The following is a 22,334-nucleotide window of genomic DNA, read 5'->3' on the forward strand; positions in this document are numbered from 1 at the left end:
CCCCACTGTGTCTGGGATCTTGAGAAACCATGCTACAGAATTTTAGGTGTTTTTCACATAGACAGTGCAGTGAGTAGACACTTACAGAGGGGCTTTATTCTTCTGGACAAAGAGTGTGAAACTCACTGTGTTGCTGTGTGACAGAAAATAAGCACATGCACAAGATGCCAATGACAGTGTGATGCATTGAACTCCCAGACAGAAATATGGTGTCCCGAGAGTCTGTAAGGAAGGATGAACTCAGCTGTGATCATACCAGCTTGTGGGATGCTGAGGGAGTAGGAAGGAGCATCAGAAAGGCTGCAATGTGAAGCCAAACTGGGGAGGGGGCAGAAAGTCTGGAGAAAAGCCACAGGAGAAAATGTAGTGAATGGTTGTCCTATGCAGGGAAAGACGTGGGCACTTTGAGGTAAAAGGCTTCTTTTTTTCTGCAGGCAGCATGTTTTTGCTTGCCTAGATGCTTGTTTGAATGCAAAACCATTCAGGAGCAGTCAGTACAAAGTCAGGAGAAAGACGTGTGTGAGTGAGAACAGGGAGAGGCATTTATGTGTGCAGTGCTCACGTGGCCACATGCGGTCTGACAATAGCTGAAAAGGCAGCAATTCTCTCCTTGGATGCAATTTGCAAACCATCATTAATTAAATAACGCTGTCCTTTTTCTTTTCAACTAGTTTAAGCTGTAATGGAGTGTAATCTGTTGAATAATAAATATCCCCGTGTTTCACTGAATGTTCTTTTACTGCATAATGATGCGTGTCAAGAAGAAATCTGTAGTTCTCCTCAAACATCTCCAAAGTTGTTTAGATTTGCCTCTTTACTAAGGTTTTAATGTAATAACTGAAGAGGAGTATAAAAGGCAATGTTTCCCAAACTGTGTGAGCTGCCAGGCCTGGCAGGTAGTTTGCAGATGGTCGGGAGACCGTATTAAAGTAATAAGGTCATAAAGCTGAGAGTTAAAACAGTGGTGGTAAGAGCACTGAGTAGGCCACAAATGAGTGGTAGGAATTTCATCTACAAACATGAGGCCTCTTGCAGACGGGAGGATCCATGAATTTCCCCCAACTTCTCTGGAGTTCTGCATGGGTCACAAGACAACTGAAGCCCACTGAGCAGGTCAAAGGATGCTCTGCATTACTGAGACAGGTGTCACTGGAACACTGCTGATTCGGCTCATGTGTATTGGTGAACATTCATAGTTAAAATTTTCACACTATGTATAGCCTGCAAATGACAAAAATCCTTACATGCTGATTCTTACTTCAAATCCAAAGCTGTTATGTTCTCCTGAATTCCAAAGGGAAATATTTACTCCATGCAAATTACCTTTTTAACCTCTAAATGCCTAATATAATATTTATAATCTTTGGATTCTATTCAGTAGCACATCAAAAACGACACGTGTGAGTGTGCTTCTCCTCTCCAAGACTGTGCACTATAAAGATCAGGAAATGGCTACTTTTCATTATGCTTCTTAGTGACTAATGCGTTCAGTCTTCAGCAGAGAACAGGTCTGTATCTGCACTCTGCAAACAACAGCTTTCTTCCAAGCAGGCAGACAAAACCCCAAACCTGCATACCTTCAAATTCTGGGGCAGAAAAACTAGAGGTTTCGGTTTATTTTCTAAGGGAAGCTGACCTGCACAGAATTTCTGTTCTTTTTAGTCTGTATTAGACACAGGTGATAGCCTGAAAGGTAAAGAAATTTACCTTCAAGTAAATGAATCTATTCATCCTTAGATGAGCTATTCTTCTGCATTGGCAACCTGTGGAAATGGTAATCTAATCATGCCACAAGACTAGTATCCCTTATGCTGAAAGCTTGTAATTCACAGCTCAAGGGGGATGTGGGAGATAGTTGAGAATGCAGTAATTATAGGGTTGGTGCTAGAACGAGCAGTGAAATAATGTATGTTATTTTGTTCATAAGCAGGATTTTTTTTTAGCTCATTGCAAGCAGGTTTGTGCAAGCAAGTGAGCTGGAGGTTTTTGTCTTTGACAAAGCTGTAGGACACCTGGCGCTATTAACTGTAATTCCCTGTGAGTCCCAGTAGCACCTTTACAAAATATATGCACATGCATTTACGCTCACCTTAAAGCTAAAGAAAACTCTCCCCATTTCAGTAGTGAAAAAAGATTTCTGAATATCTCCTTGTATGCCAGGCTGTGATGTAAAGAGCTGGTAAGTAACAAGCTCCCTTGCAGGGAACTCAGTTGTATTTGAATTCAAACCGGTTAATATCGGGGACACTGTAGGAAAGGAGGGACAGAGTGAGCTGAGCAGCTTTATCTAAGCTAAAAGAGCCTATAGCGCTGGCTGAGGCCTTGGCACTCTTTTCCTCACTTTCTATGGTATCTCATTTTTGACGTTTTAACCTTTTTTTACAGCAAGTTTGTCTTTTGTTTTTAGTGTTGTGGTGTTCTACGGTTTGTGTTGCTAACACTTTGGGAATTAAGATGTGTTGCATGGAAGCTATGGCTAAGCCAAATAATCCTTTCCAGCATCATATGCCCCGGAAGCTGAGTGCTGCCCAAATTCTTGCAGCTGTATGCTGCAAGAAACCAGAGATGCAAACTAATCCTCAGAAGAGTACCTTCAAATTTGTTGCCTCATATAAGAATACAACAAAAGCAAAACTCAAAGGCAGAGTTCAAGATCATAGAATAATACAATTATAGAATGTTTTGAGTTGGAAAGGACCTTAAAAGGTCATCCAGTCCAACTCCCCTGCAATGAACAGGGATACCACAGCTAGATCAAGTTGCTGAGAGCCCCATCCAGCCTGACCTTAAATGTCTCCAGGGATGAGGCATCCATCACCTCTCTGGGGAACCTGTTGCAGTGTTTCACCACTCTTATTGTAAAAAACTTCTTCCTTATGTCTAATCCAAATCTCCCCTTTTTTTAGTATGAAACCATTTCCCATTGTCACAACAGACCCTGCTAAAGAGTCTGTCCGCTTCTTTCTTATAGCCTCTCTTTAAATACTGAAAGGCCATTATCAGATCTCCCTGGAGCCTTCTCTTCTTCAGGCTGAACAGCCCGAGCTCTCTCAGCCTGTCCTCTCAGGGGAGGTGCTCTATCCCTTGGATCATTTGTGTGGCCCTTGTCTGGACATGCTCCAACAGGTCCATGTCTGTCCTGCAATGAGAACTCCACATCCAGACACAGTACTTCTGGTGAGGTCTCACCAGAGCAGAGTACAGGGCCAGGATCACCTCCCTCAACCTGCTGGCCACGCTTCTTTTGATGCATCCCAGGATACGATTGGCTTTCTTGGCTGCAAGGGCACACTGCTGGCCCATGTCCAGCTTGCCATCCACTAGTGTTCTCCATCCTTTCATACCTCAGCTTGTATTGTCAGTGAGGATTGCAATGACCCAGATGCAAGGCCTTGCACTTGGATTTGTTGAATCTCAGGAGGTTCACCTGGGCCAAGTGCTCAAGCCTGTCTAGGTCTCTCTGTATGGCATCCCATCCCTCAGGCATGTCAGCTGCATCACATAGCTTGATATCATCTGCAAAGTTGCTGAGGGTGCACTCAGTCCCACTGTCAATGCCACTGATTAAGATGTTGAAGAGCACTGATAGCAGTACTGAACCCCGAGGGACACCGCTTGTCACCAGTCTCTATCCGGACGTTGATCCACTGCCCACTACTTGCTGGGTACAATCTTGCAACCAGATCCTCATCCATTGAACAGTCACAGAATTGTAGAATGGCTTGGGTTGGAAGGGACCTCAAGGATCATCAAGTCCAACCCCCATATCACAGGCAGGGCCGTTAACCTCCACATCTAATACTAGGCCAGGCTGCCCAGGGCCCCATCCAACCTGGCCTTGTACATCTCCAGGGACGGGGCATCTACAACCTCTCTGGGCAGCCTGTTCCAGCACCTCACCACTCTCTTGGTGAAGAACTTCCCCCTGATATCCAACCTAAATCTTCCCTCCTTCAACTTAAAACCATTTCCCCTTGTCCTGCCATTATCTATTCTTGTAAAGAGTTGATTCCCCTCCTGTTTATAGGCTCCCTTTAGTCCACTCATCAAATCCATATCTTTCCAATTTGGAGAGAAGGATATTATGGGCATCCTTGTCAAAGGCCTTACCAAAGTCCAGGTTGACAGATAGATGACATCAGTGGCTCCTCCCTTGTCCATTGATGCAGATACGCCATCATAAAAAGCAATACGGTTGGTCAGGCAGGACTTGCCCTTGGTGAAGCCATGCTGGTTATCCCATATTGCCTCCCTCTTTTCCATGTTCTTTAGCATAGCTTCCCGGAGGATCTGCTCCATGATCTTCCGTGGCACTGAGGTGAGGCTAACAGGTCAGTAATTCCCTCGGTCATACTTTCCACCCTTCTTAAAAATGAGTGCTATATTGCCTTTCTTTGAGTCACAGAATCATAGAATGGCCTGGGTTGAAAAGGACCTCAAAGATCATCTAGTCTCAACCCCCTGCTGAGTGCAGGGTCGCCAACCACTAGACCAGGCTGCCCAGAGCCACGTCCAGCCTGGCCTTGAACATCTCCAAGAACGGGGCATCCACAACCTCCCTGGGCAACCTGTTCCAACGCATCACCACCCTCTGTGTGAAAAACTTCCTCCTAATATCTAACCTAAACCTCCCCTCTCTCAGTATAAAACCATTCTCCCTTGTCCTATCGCTATCCACTCTCGTGAACAATTGTTCTCCCTCTTGTTTATATGCTCCCTTCAAGTATTGGAAGGCCACAATGAGGTCTCCCCGGAGCCTTCTCTTCTCCAAACTAAACAAGCCCAGTTCCCTCAACCTTTCCTCATAGGAGAGGTGCTCCAGCCCTCTGATCATCTTGGTGGCCCTCCTCTGAACTCGTTCCAAGAGCTCCACATCTTTCTTGTGCTGGGGCCCCAGGCCTGGACGCAGTACTCCAGATGGGGCCTCACAAGAGCCGAGTAGAAGGGGACCACCACCTCCCTCTCCCTGCTGGCCACTCCTCTTTTAATGCAGCCCAGAACACAGTTGGCCTTCCGGGCTGCCAGCGCACACTGCTGGCTCATGTCCAGCTTCTCGTCCACCAGGACCCCCAAGTCCCTCTCCATAGGGCTGCTCATGAGGAATTCTTCCCCCAGTTTGTATAAATAACTGAGATTGCCCCAGCCCAAGTGCAGCACCCTGCATTTGGCCTTGTTAAACCTCATTAGGTTCTAATGTCACCAGAGTCACCGGAGACTTCACCTGACAGCCACGACTTTTCAAATATCATCAAGAGAGACTTGGCAACTACGTCAACTAATTCTCTCAGGACTATGGGATGCGTCTCAGTGAGACCCATAGATTTATGAATGTTCAGGTTCCTCAGGCAGTCATCAACCTCGTCTTCACTTACAGTGGGAGAGGCAGTGCTCCCCCAGATCCCACATTCCGAACCATTCACTCAACGGCGACGTATAGAGCAGTCACTAGTGAAGACTGAGGCAAAAAAGTTATTGAATACCTCAGCCTTCTCCTTATCTTTTGTTTCCAGCCTGCCTGTGTTGCTCACTAGGGAGGGTATGCCTCCACTGAACTTTCCTTTTCTAACTGAGGTACCTATAAAATCCTTTCTTATCTTTCTTTGCGCCCCTTGCTGTGTCGAGTTTCAGTTGGACCTTGTCCTTCCTGACCCCATCCCTACACGGCCTAGCAACATCGCTGTACTTCTCCCAGGTTATCTGTCCCACCTTCCACTACCTGTACATTTGAACATAAAGTCATAGAATCATTAAGGTTGGAAAGACTACTAAGATCATCAAGTCCAGCCATCAGCCCATCACCACTCATGTCCCTCAGTGCCACATCCACACATTTCTTAAACACCTCCAGGGATGATGACTCCACCACCTCCCTTGGCAGCTTGTGCCAGTGCCCAACTGCTCTGTCTAAGAAATTTTTCCTAATATCCAATCTGAACCTCCCCTGACACAACTTGAGGCAATTACTTCTCATCCTATCCCTGTTACCTGGGAGAAGAGGCCGACCCCCACCACACTATAACCTCCTTTCAGGCAGTTGTGGAGGGCAATAACATCTCCCTGGAGCCTCCTCTTCTCCAAAATGAACAATCCCAGTTCCCTCAGCCACTCCACCTAAGACATAGCTTTGTATGTGTATGCATGGGTGGCTCTATTTATGTCTTCAGACAAGAACATGCACACTGGTATTTATTGTACCTGTTGACTACACGTTCTTACACCACATACAGTTTGCAGTGCCTCGCCTACCTGTCATCCTAGTGCATATGACACAAGGTAGAGTAAGATTTTCCAAATGCATTTCCAAGAATAATAATGCCTGTATTGTTTTTATTAGAAAATTGTATGTGCCCAGTAACAATTCATCTCATTTCTGTCTCATCTGGCAAAGTGCAAAAAAACATTCTGCAGACAGGAACATGTGTTAATGATGCAACTGATGCTTAAATCATCATGTAGGATGAATTTTACACATGACAGGCTGTGGAAGTGAGTAATTTGTGGAGGGGTGGACTGGATACGACTGGTTCACTTCTCCTTAGTGAGGCTTAATACAGTGATCTAGAAGGTCTTATTTTTACCATGCACCAGAGGAAGTGATGAAACAAGAAAAAAATGGCTTGAGCATTTTTGAGCAGGACACTTTCAAACCCAAAAGATCTTTGCCTGTAATGCTAACAAATTACAGCAAATGTTGCTTTCCATCGTGAAGGACTAGAGGCCAGTCTGGCAAGGTATGAAATGAAAAACATTATCAGCATGTTTTTCCAACTTTACAACTTAAACATTTATATAAACAAAAATATTTCTACATTTTTTCTTGAAACGAGCCTCTTGAACAGTGACTTTTTGCTTTACAAGGTTAAAAAGAAAGTGCTCAGAAGAAAATAGGGAGGAAAAATATAAAACAATTTTGTCCTGTTGAGATGACACTTTTCTCTTGATAAACAGGTCAAATCAGCAGGTTCCCAGTCTCAAAAAAAAACCTCCTGCAGTGGCCTAGCTGGCTGTTAATACATAGTACGTTCAAGGCATGTATAGAAAACTCAACTGAATGAGATGACAAAGAAAATAGGACTCATCTGCTGTCCTACACACTAAATTCAGGAAAATTGTAAGAAAGACCTTTTTTATTTTATGGGCAGATTTCACCCCTGTTGTATATGGGCTGGGCAACAATTTTATACACAAAAGAATGACATTATGGATGTAATAAGCCACCTTTGAAATTATTAAAATCTGATTGTTGGGATTTTGCTAGTAGTTCTGCAGGGAGGGAAGACTGTGCCCTGAAACTTCCTAGACCAAGGTGAGTTCATGCGTACATTTTGTTGCTGTTTTCTTCAAACAAGTTATTCAGCAAAAGCACATTGAATAGTCTTTAACACCCTTGCTAGTCTTTAACAGCTGAAGAGACCTAGCTGGCACCTTGAAAGACTCTGAAGCAAAAAAAAGTCATGGAAGGATATTGCAGGTTCAGTGTGCAGCAACCTCCTCTCTGCTCCAAAGTTTTCTCTAAATGTCAAACTTCTCCAGAAGTACAGAGTTTTTTTCCAGACTAACTCTTAATCTGGATAACCTTAGTCTCAAATCGAAGTGGGGTGAGGTGATTCAGCTTAAAACACTTCCAAAATGTATAATTATTGTGGAATAATAACTCTTCTGAGAAATGTCCAAGTAGCCTGAAATGTTTGTTTGGGCACAGTTTAGCTGTGGATGATAACACCATGACATACAGCTGGGCACAGCCTGCGCATCCCCTTAGATCTGTTATGGTAAAAGGTAAAGAATATTTATATTGCTGGTAAGAAGGGATGTCTGTTTTACTCACTGGAGCTGAAATTAATCTCAAATATATAATTTTTCCCGGTTCCCAAGTTGTTTGTGAACACTCCTCATTTTTGCACACACATTTGTTTATCATTTGTTAACAGACAATTCATGAAAAGCAGGGGTTGGCATGTGGATTATTCATCATCTGTACATTTTAATTATTGGGGTTTTTTCTGTGCTGAGTGATTGGTGTTTGACAGTGATACTGTTCGGAGACTGTAATTTGATGTGAATAACAATTAATGAATAAACACATTCTCAACAAAGTTAACTGGGCAGATAAAGCTGCTGCTATTAAGACAGCCATTCTTCAAACATCCATACAAAGAGAAACTGAGGTCATACAAAGTTTTGCAAGCAAAGCAGTATGAGTACAGCTGAACAGAGCACCCTGAGCCGTACCAGGTTCCTGTTGCTCTGCTGAGCATCCTTGTTTTCAGGGAACACGCACAGTTATTTGCATCAGTTTGTCTCTTTTCTCCACCAACCGCTTTGGTCACAAGGATTCAGACCTGATTCTGTCCCTTTCTTTTGCATCCCGTATGCCTGCAGGAGCATGTTCAGACAGAGGCTTGGGTTACCTTCTGATTCACAGTGAGCCAACAGAGTCTCTGAGGCTGAGATTTTGATTCCAAAAGAAATGTCATCGGTAGGAGGAATAGGTGTGTGCAATAAATGGGTCTTATTAGAAGGATGATTAAAGAAGATGTTCAAGGCTTGGGCAGAAAATAGTAGGGAGAGAACGCAAAAACTGGATCGTTGGTTAAAAACTTGATCCAGCCCCTTTCCTGCATCTTATGCACTTAGAGGTGGGGAGGATTTGCTGTGTGAATGTGAGATTGTATGGATTTGTAGGATTCACTTAGTCAGCATTTGCAGAAATCTGGTATTGGCCTTATGACCTTCAGAAAGCACTTCTGTAGTTGAGAGATTCAAAAGGTCTGAGTGCTTTGAAGTGTGGGTGTGTTTACTTTCTCTTTTTGTGTATTAAATAGATGGCCTGGGTTTACCTTTTAACTAAGCCTGCATAAAATGCATCTTTAATTTTTTACAATTATGTAAATGTAAGAAATGCTAGAATTATTGTGTAGTCTGGGAGCTGGGGAGAAAGGAGCTTAATCTCAGTCTGAGATCATGAGCACTAATTTTGAAATCTTTAACTAAATGGAATTGTAATTGAAAGAGGAATCCTATATGTGTTTTAGAGAGGAAAGTTTATTCACATTTGCCCTTCACTGTGGCAATGCCACTTTGTCCTCATTAAAATTATGTAAAATAAGCTCTGACTTTTTCCATTAACATGGTATAACATGAATTCAACCATCAAGGTTTCAGGATCGTGTTGGCAAGTTTTAAAATTTCCACTGTCACTAAACTGACTTATTTTTGAATAAATCAGAGTGAGTAGGGTAGAAAGGAAAAAAAAAAAAAGGTGTTGGAATATCGTCAGATGTGCAGCTGAAGTCTCCATGGAAGTTGTGCCTGACATCTCCTAGAAATTGTGAATGTGAACTTCTTCAAGGCCTCTTTTGTATGCATTTCTTTAATAAGTGCGGAAATATGTGGAATGATGGGAATGTCTCTCACTCCAGTCTTGTGACTTGAGGCTGGTCTGTCCTCATCCATGTGAGGCAGGGCTACCGTCCTCCTTTGTCTAAATGTCATCTGGGAATTGGGGCTGGCTCAGCACTCCCAGCAAGACATGATTGTTGTCCTCAGATTTACTGAAATACATCGAATTATAGAATCATTACGGTTGGTAAATACCACTAAGATCATCTAGTCCAACTGCCAGCCCATCACCATTATAATACTAAATCGTGTCCCTACATCTCCATACTGTATCTGTGTATTGAGGTGAATTGCACATGAGATGTCAATATACTTTGTGTTGATACTCACAGTGATCAATAGGAATTGCTCATGCCAATCCAGTCTTTTGAGCTAGTTTGTTGCAATATCAGGTAGGATTCTTGTCATAAAAGAATGCAAAAACATTGTGACACAGTGACCTCAATCCTGTCCCTGAGCAAGGCCATAATTTCTTAATCTGAATGCAGAATGGAAAGATGGAAACCAGGTTTTGGTTTAGATTTTAATTCATCTTGACACAGAATACATATCTCACATATGATCTTAACATGCCTTGTTTACCAAATTATTCTTCTTCCTCTAGGTTCTGGAAAGTGTTAATGTCTGCAGGCTTGAGTCAGTTTTGCTAGTTTAACTGAAATTATGCCAAATATAGGTATAATTTCTTGTGTAAACTCCTTATCTACATTTTCTCATCATTTGAGAATGGATCGGATTGTCCCAGACAGGTGACTTCCAACCTGATAACTGTGCCTTGACCTCCAGACAGGCTAAATTTCTCGGCTGGGCCATAACCCTGTCTCAAGCAGCAGGTTATTCTTCTGCCCAAAGCATGGTTTTGCTCACAGTTTTTCTTCCTTCCTTCCTTCTTCCTGCTCAAGCAGCTCTTGCTTTTGGTTTTGGGTAACTTGCTTGTTTTAGACATTCCTACTTGGACTGGAACACCCCAAATCCGGTAAGAATGTAGTACTGATTACATAAAAACAACTCAGTATTTCCCTGGTTGAACAGATGTTCTTGCTCAATGCCCACGTGATACTTTCCTTCCTGAACTCTGTTTTTTTTGTTTATTAGTAATTCTCTATGAGAAAAATCTAGTGTGATCTTAAACCTGCGTGACTTATATGAGTCATAGCAAACTGCACTGAAACAGAAAATACAGGGATATAAATCAATTCCCATGGTGCTTCCTGGAAATTTATAGCAGCTAAAAAGCTGTTCACGTTGCTTTATCAATCACATTCTTCTTACAGTTTGTAGCAGCTCTTATTTTCTTGTTTTTGGTATCTGTGTAGTTTCTTTCCAACTTATATCTGATTTAAACACAGCAGCCATTGCTGCTATGTCTGAATTTTAACTCTTAGCCTAACTAACACAAACTTACACATCAAGCAGCATAACATAAAATTCTCAAACCAAACTGAGAGGTGGACTTTAGAGGCAAGGTGAGAGCACTAAAGCTTTGGTGCCAAAAGAGGCTGAGAAAAAAAATCTTAAGTATTCACTTTTTTAAGACAGGGGCTTTAAGTCCATTGCTGGGTCAGGTGACGAAGTGCTCAGTTCTGTGAGGAAGCAAAACCTACACTCATCACGCCGTGAGGTAGTTTGCTTAATAATGTAGGTGGCTACTATATCAAAAATAGTAAATTCTATTGCACATGGGTTGTTTTAACCCCATTTGAATAGCCTTTGTCAGAGCAATGTCTTTCTGTATTGCTTAAAAGCTTCTGAACAGCCCTAGGGTTGAGTAACGTGCAAAATTGGTGTACCCAGATTTCCGAACTTGCTATATTTACCAGTCCCGTAATGACCAAAGGAATAGAACTGTTCTCTATGTACAAACCTGCCTTCTAGTCCAGAGATTTCCCATTGTGGATCACTATAGAAAAGTTTGTTAGTAAAAATGCTGATCACTGTGTTCTGTGTTTTACTGTATCTTTTAAAATAATACCAGATATAAAAGTAACTGAACCATGCAGGCACAAATGAATTCAAACAGACCAGCCCTGAGAACTGATTTTGACTGAGAAAATTAAAGAGGGCTTTTAATTTTCACAGATTTTCATCAGCTTAATTTACACCTGTACAATTTTCAGTGCATTCAAATGGACGTAAGTGATAACAGCGTGTAGCTTGTTTGCACACCATGGCATAAAAGGAAATCAGTTTTAAATCAGTGAACTGATACAGTTAATTTGGATAAACTCTTTGAATGAATCACTCTTACTTCCACTGCATTTTCATTTAAGTTTTTTTTTTTTTAAATTAAAAAGACCTTATCAGTCATATCCACGTCTAAACTTGTCCACATCAGGGGTGGATTTGCAGCAATTTAAACTAATTGATTTCTAAGCCAATTTAGATGCATCAGTAATCAAATTCTGTGAGAGCAGTTTGATGCCAGTGTGTGCAATGATACACAATTCTGCTTACCCTACCTTACATTTATTAAGTATTCAGAAAACCACTGGGAGTAAGAACCAGTAGAAGCTTGCTTTCGTGCTAACATCAGCATCAAACAAATAAGTGTGTTTCCAGACTGAGGAGCTGAGAACAACTTCTACAGTCATTTTTCATCGGACAGGAGTCACTTGTTGAAGTGTTAGTAATGTTGAAATCAGGGGTGTCCAACAATATGTAGCTAGCTTAAATTCTGCATGATCAGATTACTTGGAGATAATTGGCCTGCTTACATCTCCTCATGGTTCCCGGGCTAGTTCCTGGGATTCACGGATTTGGAAGAGAGAAGGAGAATCTTAATTATTCTCTAGTCCTATCTCCCACGTGGCTAAAGCTGAGCAACTGCACCCTGCCATTTTTCCATAAAAGTCATGACAAGCTCCTCCTAAAATGAGAGACTACTAAACCTGCTTTGTCGTCACTTGGCTCCAGTGTCACAGGGTGAGGATGGAGAGCAGAGTCACTCTCCCTGGAGGTGTTCAAGAACCATGTGGATGTGGCACAGAGGGACATGGTTAGTGGGCACGGAGGGAGTGGGCTGATGGTTGGACTAGATTATCTTAGTAGTCTTTTCTTGCCTTAATGATTCTGTAAAGCAGTGCTTCTTAAAGAACTGTGAAGGAGGGGCACAACACGCAGTCATGGAGGCTTTACTACTATGTGGGCTTGGTCCTGAGACAGTTTTTCGTGTAATTAGCCCCAGGAGCTTGCAGTGTGCACCCCAGGTCTTTACATTCAACTGTTCCTTGGTGGCCAAAAAAAGAAAAAAAGAGTGGTGAGTTTTTCAGAGTATGTTTGAGTTTAAAGCTTTCGATTTGAATCTGCCTAGCTCACGTGGCCAAATGCTTGTCGGAATTTCAACCCTCTGTGTTTCTCAAAATCCAGACAATGGGTCATGCATTGTGTTTTTACTTAGATAGCTGCTTACATTTATGTGTCTGTATTTGGTTAGCACAACACCACATTAAAAAAAAATTAATAATTTTGTTTTATTAACAGTATTGCCAGAGGGAAAGGGATGCAAATTCTGGAATTTGAGCATGCTGCAGTTACACATAACAAAATGTTATATCAAAGTGCCAGTGAAGTTGCTTCCTGGAAAATACATGGGAAAAGGATCAGGCTGCATATTATTACATTCATTTACTGTTACATTTTATTGGTCTTGGTGAGATAAGCTACTATATTTCACATCGTTTGCTCGGCTTTCCATAAGTGCTTTTTATAATATGGATGCATTGATATTCAGAAAGATCATGAATTTCTTACTGTGGTGATTTGATGGCATGTAAGTTTTGAAACAAAATTTTTAGACGGACTTTTTAATCTAAAGTCTAATGTTTCTTGTTTTCTATCATTGCTCTCAAAGGGGAGAGCATGAAGGATTTGGTGAAGCATTTAGGTACAGAAAACCTAGGATTTTTGAGGAGTGCAGTACACTTCGTTTAAGCTATAAATCAGATAATGTTTCCCTGTGTTTTCTCAGAAATAAAAAGCCAAACTCACTCCATCACATTTATGGACCAGTGGCTGAGATCGAGCCCTTCAGAACAGCACCATTGCTACAGGCATAGTGAGATCTGGACTGTGCTCCTGGCTGTGTTCTGTCTTCAGAAAATATAAAGCCAAGTCTTTAACTGCTTGAGACCAGTGCAGATCACGTTTTTTAAGAGCAAAGTATAATAAGCCAGCCTAGCAACTATCCACTTGGGTAATGACTGTCAGTTTATGTGAAATATTTTCCCTGAGCTTCAGCTTCTCATAGCCTTGTCTGCTTTGAGGCCGAGTCAGTTGAAGTTGTACACTCTTAGCGTAATGGTAAATTTTAATGTATAGAGAAGTTCAGCTATGGCTACACGGTAGAAAAGGTGAAGTGGGTCTCATAGGAAGCCTATGTGCAATGAATTTTTGTCTGTGCATCCATAATTTGTGGCGATATCACAGTGATAAATGACATTTAGCAGACACCTTCATCTGTCTCACCTGTTCTCTGTACACTAATTCAGCTTTCCTGGGACAGCAATTAAACTTCTGACTGGCATCAGCAGCTTCCAGCAGCAGCCATTAAAAGAAAAAAAATAAATCTGATAGAGAAATACTCACCTGTCATCCACTGACAGCACATATGCAGATTCTGTAACTCATTCTCATTTGAGATGCAGGATGAGCCATGGTCAGGCTTGGGTTTCAGGAGCCCCTTAGTGCATTCAGCTGGAAAGCCATAAGCAAACCATTCCAAACTTACAAAATGGACAGCAGCACAGGCTTTTAGGTCTCAGGGTTCTTGGGGTATTAGACGCTACAGTGTTATTGAGTGCAGTAAACATAGTTTACATACTTTGTATAGTTGTCAGTTGTGCCTTTTTCCACTTTCGGTGTACCTTATGCTTTTGTTGGCTGAGATTTATGGCTTGGCAATGGTGGGGACATGGAAAAAAACATGGCATTGGCAGAAGTCCTGATGGCACAGTGCAGAGATTTCAGTAGTTCTCTTTTGGGATAATGACATCCATAACTCACTCAGGTATTATTCCCTCAGGCAGTCTAGAACTTCTTAGGAAAATCTTTATTTCAGTTTCTTTTTAATGGTGAGTTTGTTTCCTCAGAAGCCATCTGTGCTTTGAGAGTAGCTTTTTTTATTAAGAAAATGTATGCTCCATTTTCATACCTACTTTTTGCACATGAAAACAAAAATACAGGATCTAAAACCCCATTTCTAAGCATTTACTCCAACCCACCCCTCCAAACCTCAACAAAGCAGGGAAATACATCCATGGTAAAGAGAACATCAGCTCCATTGGAATGTACCAAGGCAAATCATGCCCTGCACCTCTGCATAGAGAGCTCAAGGGCTGTAGCTCTGAGGTCTCAGCTCTGCATGGATGTGCCTGCATTCCCCCCCCCCCCCCATCTCATTGTGCAGTTGTGTGGGAGTATTGGTGCAGCATACCTTTACACAGGAGTTAAATCATAAAGATGAGGTCCATCGGTGCAGGGTGGAGGAGTTCTTACTTCATACCTTAATACCAATTGTGTACATGCTGTGTGTTTTGCTGCCCCTTTTTCTCAAGAGAAGCACTGTTAGTTTAGTTGACTTTAAATTTGCACCGTTGTTTATCCTTGCATTTATTAACCAAGTTCACATGAGACTGCCAAGTCAGAGAGGGGAAGATGTTGCTTGTGTATCTCATCCCCAACTGCTCAAAGCAATATGTCAGTCTGATCCCTTTGCAAATGTTAACCTGCCTTGGAGTTCTCTTGAGCACCCATTCACTGAGCTAAAACTCTGAGTTTGCACGCTGATGTTTGCTCCCGAGGGCTCATCTCCCTAGTGAGCATGTTTAAACAACTGAAGTGCTCTTACAATGAAACATTCAAATTCAAGTCTTTTTTATTATGCAATCTGGGATTATTATTATTATTTTTTTTATCATTAGACTTCCTTCTGAACTGGGTGGTTGACACTCCCTGTTTTAAATTCCTGTCCCATGAGCTAGTTGTTTGGAAATACTGGCTAGGAGGACAAACACTGTGACTATTTTTTGTTAATCTGGGGAAAGTTCTTTTTCACTCTGTATTTGGGATTAAACTGTAACCCAAAGGCAGAGCTACAGAAATAGAGTAAAGATCAAAACGAGAAGGAGAGGAGCGCTGAGAGGATGGATAGAGCTGGGAACAAGCAGCTGACTCAAGGTGCCAGGGTTTCCTTGCACAGGATTTAACTCGTTCTTGGACCAAACCTTGTGAAAGCCCCAGCAGAAGAATGTATACCTGCTGCAGCAGAATCTTAGAGTCATAGAATGGCTTAGGTTGGAAAGGACCTCAAAGGCCATCCAGTTCCAACCCTGTAACATGGGCAAGGCTGCCACCCACTAGATCAGGCTGCCCTTAGTGCTCTGTAAAGTAATACGGAAAACTACTCTATATTACAACAAAATGTGAGTTTATACACACACTTGCTATTCAGAAAAAGTTATTTCTGATTAACTCCATGCCTAAACAATTTTAATGACAAATGAGCCTGCTTTGACTCGACTCTCCAGTCAGATGAGTTTGAGTACAGAACTTCACTCCTTGATCCATGTCCAAGAATGCATTTATTGGGAATTACAGTGCCCTTTAAATTCACTTCCTGATGTGAATTAAACAAACTTTCAAGTGCAAAACCACTCGAACGTCCCCTATGTGAAGATTTCTCTATCTTTTCCACGCACCCTGTGATCCTGCAATGTTCTCTATCAGAACCCCTATACCCACCTCCGGCACTGGATGGCCACGATCCGCTTTTGTCCAGGACACAACATCTTCCTGCACCCACCCAGTGCTCAGACCTGGGCTGCACAAGGACAGCTCCAGGGTTTTGTCTTTTCTCTTAGGGAGTGTTCTTTTTGTTCTTCCAGCGCCTTTGCACTGAAAATCACCCGGTGAATTGCTGGCAGGTCCTTCAGGTTGCCATATCACTCATTGCTAGGTTCTTGAAAAGTGCCTGGAGAAACCCGATGCACCAAATCCGTTTTGCTGTTGTACTTCAGCCACTGGGAGGGCTCAGGCAGCTCAGGCGCTGAGCAAACAGCTGCAGCCAGAGCACTGTTTTGTTGTCATTTCTGCACAGGAGTGGTGGGAGCTTGCATCATTTCCAGTAACGGAGTGCCTGGGGATCTTTTATGACTTGCACACTTTGCTTCTCCGGAGCTGTACAGTGCGTGCTGCATGACTCCAGGAAACCGAGGATTTGTTTTGACTTGCTGAAACAACGTTTGCTGTTTCTCTTTACAATTTCACCGTATGACTTGTCAGTCCTCTCCCTCTCTTAATAACTTCACATTTAATTAGCTGAGTGCAAACATCTTTCACTGCAGCGTGGATTAGGCTCCTCACTGAGTGCACTTACCAGCAGAATGAAAGACATCTCAATCAGGGGGTTCTGTATTTGTCCTGGACTGACCAGAGCAGCCGGTAGCTGTCAACAGTTGCTGTTGACTCTCTTTCCCTTCAAGGATGATCAGTGACATGGGGACCAATCTTGCTGGGGCTTTCTTTTTGTTTTACAGTCTCTTTCTCCCCATTAAGAGCACGTTTGGAGTGTGTTTCATTATCCACTAAGTGGGAAAAGTGACACCTGTGTGCCTTGCAAGGATGTCCTGAAGGTGCTGCTGTCTGCCCAGGAGTTCCACGATGCCTTACCCAGCATATTTTAAATGGGGCATGTTATACATTGCTGAATTGCAAGGTAGCATGGCACACAAACCTCTATTAGACAAGTTTGGAACAGGCTTGCCAAAGCATTACCTGGATATATGAGTGTATCTATATGCTTTGAATTCTTCATGGTAAATTTCAGTTTGCATCTCCTCCATTCGGAGAAAATTTCTGCAGACCACGAGCCACTTAGGTCATATCTGAGATCCCATTGCCTCAGCAGCAGCCTCCACAATTCTCTGTAAGTCCACTTGTGCTGCAGCAAGAGCAGCCAATTCCCCCAGGTATCCACAGTCCCAACAAATGCTTTTTGTCAGCATCAAAACCAATGAACAACTGTGCAGAATTCACATTCCTCTTTGAAAATTTGTCATCCTTCCTGTTAGTTCCATAGATTTTTCTTGTCATAAGCAGTTTTTAAAAGCACCTTTAGCCCCTAAAAACTTCACTTCCTGGTAGTTAAAATTTGACAAGTTCATTTTCATCTGTCTTTTCTCTCCAAGATGCTGTGGTTTCTGTTTGATTCTTCAGAAGTGAATCATACTTTCAAAACACTCACTACCTTAGCAAAATGCTCTTTTTCCATTAGCATTTAAAGGGTTTAACATGGGTTCAGACATGCTATCAGAAACTTAGACTAGAGTTCTTAAAAAAATCCCATGTGATTTCATGCCCTGGAAACACCTTTTACACTGCAGCTATTCCTGCAGCTATCGAGAGATATGAGGCGTATGGATCTGAGCTAGTCAAATTAATGCCATAATGGCTTCAGGCTCTACAGGCACATACAGTGCAAACAGGGAGCAGAACAGCTGTAGCAGACTTACCTTTCATGTGGGTGGCATAGACGTCTGCCAGTTAAAATGAATCATTTCTTGCCATATGATTATTGTTAATAAGAATTCACGTTACCATGTTTGTGTCTGAACTTTGCACAGGTTAATGCCTGCATTTATTTGCTTAAAAAATAGAGCATATCATGATTGTTTTTCATTCTTCATGGACTTTCCTTCTTCGTTTGAAAGCATTCCAGGACTTCAGCAAAGCAGAGCTGCCAACTATCCCATAAAGGAGTATGTTTTTATCTCCATGCAGAGCATTCTGCATGTAATTCTGTATACATCAGCCAATAGTTTCTAATTTGGGAATGTCAGGATAAGCTTCAGCATCCATATAGAAGCACTTACAATGAGAGCACGACCATCATGTGAAAAGGAGTCCTCATAGACTTTTGAAGTCTTTTCTTGTTGCAAACAATTATTGTTATGCTTTCCTTTAAGAAGTTCCACTAACTAACAGGCTTCAGACACTGACTACATTACATTAATTCCTTTTGTGTAAAATCAAGCATTTTTCAAAAATACATACGTATATTTTTTATGAGAAATAAGAGCAGCAAAATGTTATCTTAAAAATGCCCTCCACGGCTTACAAGACATTTTAAAACATCTGAAAAGGCTGTACAAAAATTGAGTCAGTTCACAGCAAGAAATACACAAGTTCAAGCATGATGAGCGTCAAGTCTTTGACCTTGGATGGCTTTACAATCTTTCTCTGAACAAAGAAATGTAGCTTAAAAATTATTTAATAATAAAAGTGTAAGTAAATACAGTGGGGCAGGGTGGAGAAAGAGAAGACAATTACAATAAAATTACATGAAGTAGAGATTAGCTGGGTTAAGCTGTTGGAGTCTGATCCTTGTGAGTCCTGCCTGGAAATTATGACCATAGCAAATGTTTTGGTGGAATGACTTGCTCACCCACTGGACTTAGAAGTGGTAGCAGAAAACATGTTGGAGAACACGATCCTAAAAGATTGAGGAGCTTGGAACTTGGCAAGTAGATCTTTTCTTTCCCTCTGCTGGCAGCTCTGCCATTCACATCAGTACAAATGGAGGATACTGATAAGTGAGGTATTTCCCTAGCGCAGTTATCGGAGCTTTTGGGGTTTCTTTGGCTAACAGCATTCTCCTTACCTCTGCTCTGTCCATGTTCATGGTGTCTTAAGATGATATTTGCGTACATTTTCCCTGCAATGTCAATAAGTCAAGAACTTTCATGTTTTCTCCAGTGTCATCCTGCATTACCACCTATAAGAAGACACCGCCTCCAGTCCCACCGAGAACTACCACCAAACCATTTATTTCTATCACAGCCCAGAGCAGCACAGAGTCTGCCCAAGATGCATATATGGATGGCCATGGACAGAGGGGAGATATCATCAGTCAGTCTGGACTGAGCAACTCCACCGAGAGCTTGGACAGTATGAAGGCACTAACTGCAGCTATTGAAGCTGCTAACGCGCAGATCCATGGCCCAGCAAGCCAACACGTGGGGAACAACACTGCCACCGTCACCACCACCACAACCATCGCCACCGTTGCAGTAGAAGATAGAAAGAAGGACCACTTCAAGAAAAACAGATGCTTATCTATTGGAATACAGGTACAGTACAGGATTTAGATTATATGCATGCCATTGTTTTGGATTTCTACATTTGTTTTACTGCTTGTTACAAAATGTTTTGTCTGTTTTTTCTTCTTTTTCTGTCAGGTGCCTATTAGAATTTCCAGCAGCTTAATCATGCCACATGGTACTAATGATGTTTTACTAATTTATCATAAAAACATCAGATGTGAGGATTTAAGTCTCCTTGCAGCTTGTTATTCAGCTCTGTTAAATTACACACATGAGCACTAATCTATGAATCATAACACAGCGGGGGTCAGAAAGGCATGAATTAAATCATTGAAAGGGAATGTGTAAAACAATGATTTACATTACACTATCACCCAAAAAATATTTTCATCCAGCCTCACTGAATTAATTGTCACTGCTTATTCATGCATTTCGTAATGACGGGTGGCCACTCGAATGAGGCAGCATTGTTCCTATCCCAGCCTCAAGAGCAGAGGATAAGTTCCTTCTGATTTGCCCTTGTTAAGGAAAATTACATTTTGTTACCTCTGGTGGAATGAAACAAGAAAACTACCCCTGCCAAAGTTCACTTCTATTTACAGAAAGGAGAGGAGCAAATAAACTAGACCAATTTAATCTGCTATCTTAATTAATCTTTCCCATTATCCCCCCAAAAGAATGTGCATAGAAGGCCAACTATCTGCTTGCAGGATTAGCTCTTGCAACAAAGTACTTGAACTTGCAATCAACTGAAAATCAGTGCAGGTTTTGATGGGAGATGAATCCCAAGCAAACAGAATAGAAATCCACAGCTTATCAGCATTCCCAAGAAAACATGATTTTTTTCCCTGCAGATGGAGGTTGTGTTTACAACCTCCTCTGTGCCTGGACAAGCTTATCTGATTAGCAAAGCCTAAGAACTTACCGTGAAATCTCTGCATCTGCCTGACAAGATAGGAGGTGCTGAGCATGCCATCCCAGGGGCAGCTGCCAGACAAGCGGTGACTTTACTCACCTTGTGCTTCTTCTTGGAAGGCCAAGAGTTACTACAGCCCATGGGTTCCATTTACTGCCTTTCTTGTACTCTGCTTCACAACTGTTTGTTCTGGATATATTCTCAAAGAAGGGATATGTTTAGTGTTAAACACAGGAGCAAGACCCAGGTGGGACAGGGATAATGGAACACTCTACTACTTATTGCCAAACCCAGTCAAGGCTAAGGTGCTGTTTTATTGTTGTGATCCCTCCTTTCACTGAATAAACCCGCAGCAACAAAGACCTTTGCAGACAAAGTAATGGGTAGAAAGAAATAATGTCCATGTTTGCAGTAGTCCATGTGAACAGCAGTAATGTGAACCATGATTCCCAAGACACCATCTCCCATCTTCCTTTTCTGAAGGTAACATTGGTGCAAGTAAAGAACATGGCTTTTAGGATAAACAGGAACCCCAGTGTGCTGAAATCTGAGGAAAACAGAGGCCCAAATGCTGTTCAAGCCTCTGAAAATCTCCCTCTAAAACTGTAAGAATTACAGCTGACTAACTTAATCACCATCCATATGCCAACTTCCCTCCACTGACTGCAATAGGAGCCAAGTTCAGGCTCACGCTGAGCTCAGGGCAGGTAAACACCTTCCTTATAATTTGGTCTAGAGCAGTGCAAGCCATATTATACAGGAGTTTGCTTCCTTCTATAATAAATAAACCCAAAATGCACTTCTGGTAAGAAGTCATGGTGTATGCCCTGCACCCCTCAGTTGCTCCTAGGTCACCAGCAGCCTTTGGTGTAAACCTGTTTAACAAACAAGCAAAGTAAAGCTATCAAAACAGTTACTTCTCTCTATCAGTTATGTAATTTAAGGTGGAATTATCACCCTAAAACCTCGGTATTTGATAATTACCTTATTTCACTGTCCTGCTCTGAAGCTCCCACCTCTCCATCTTTCCTGCCCAGAGCTGTTATATTTGCTCTCAACAGCAAGCTGGTAGGAGAGATGCTAGCTGCACCTAGGGTTCTTCTACACCTGGAGTCAGAGGGGGTTCGCTGTGGACCAAAAATGCTGTGTGCTGGCATGTTTGGGTTGGTTTTTTGTTTTGGTGTGACTAACAATTCCATATGTAGCATTAGGACTTAACAGCTACAGTGACTGGAGCCAGAAGGACACTACCACTTAAAGTAAATATGCCATTTTGACATGACTTACCTATGTATGCATATACAGAGTAATGGATGAAAGCTACCAAATGGTGCAGTGCAGGAAGTGGATTTTCAGCTGCTCAGAGGCTCGCAAATCTCAGCATCCAGCTTCCATAAGATACTGGACAAATTCCACCTGCATTTCTCAGGCCTTATGTCATCTTAACAGAGATGCCTTACAGATTAACAAGAATGATGAATATTCATGAATAACATCAAAAAATGGGCATACCAATGATAAACCGTCCAACTGGATGAAAGTAGCTATGGTACAGGCCATATGTGCAGACACTTAGTAGTGATCATGAATAGAAATTGTAAGTATCCAGGTGATGTCTTGGCCAAAATATATTCTAATGAGTTGCTTATTTTTTTAAGGTTGATGGTGCTGAAGAATCTGCCAAACCAGGTGAAAATAAAGCAACCAGTAAGTTCCAGTCCATAGGAGTTCAAGTTGAGGAGGAGAAGTGGTGAGTAAAAGTTAATACTGTTTTTCTAAAGCAAGCAGTTGTGCTACAGCTAATTTCTATGAGTCCCAGTTCCTGCACGCATGGCAATATGAATGTGTGAGTCATTAGGTCATTGGGCTCTTGTTGCTCAGAGGGGAGAGCTGAAGTTTGATTCACACCTGGCCAGGAC

General features: G+C 42.0%; 1 protein-coding gene across 1 annotated transcript in view; it reads left to right on the forward strand.

Moving 5' to 3' along the window:
- DLGAP1 (DLG associated protein 1) overlaps positions 1-22,334 on the forward strand; it is a 142,897-nt gene that overhangs the window by 96,304 nt on the left and 24,259 nt on the right. Inside the window, exons 5-6 of the mRNA XM_021388150.1 lie at positions 19,153-19,526; positions 22,074-22,165. Coding sequence (XP_021243825.1) covers positions 19,153-19,526; positions 22,074-22,165 — 466 coding nt within the window. The remainder of the gene's footprint in view (positions 1-19,152; positions 19,527-22,073; positions 22,166-22,334) is intronic.

This window comes from Numida meleagris, chromosome 2 (genome assembly GCF_002078875.1).
Source record: "Numida meleagris isolate 19003 breed g44 Domestic line chromosome 2, NumMel1.0, whole genome shotgun sequence".
NCBI lineage: Eukaryota > Metazoa > Chordata > Aves > Galliformes > Numididae > Numida > Numida meleagris.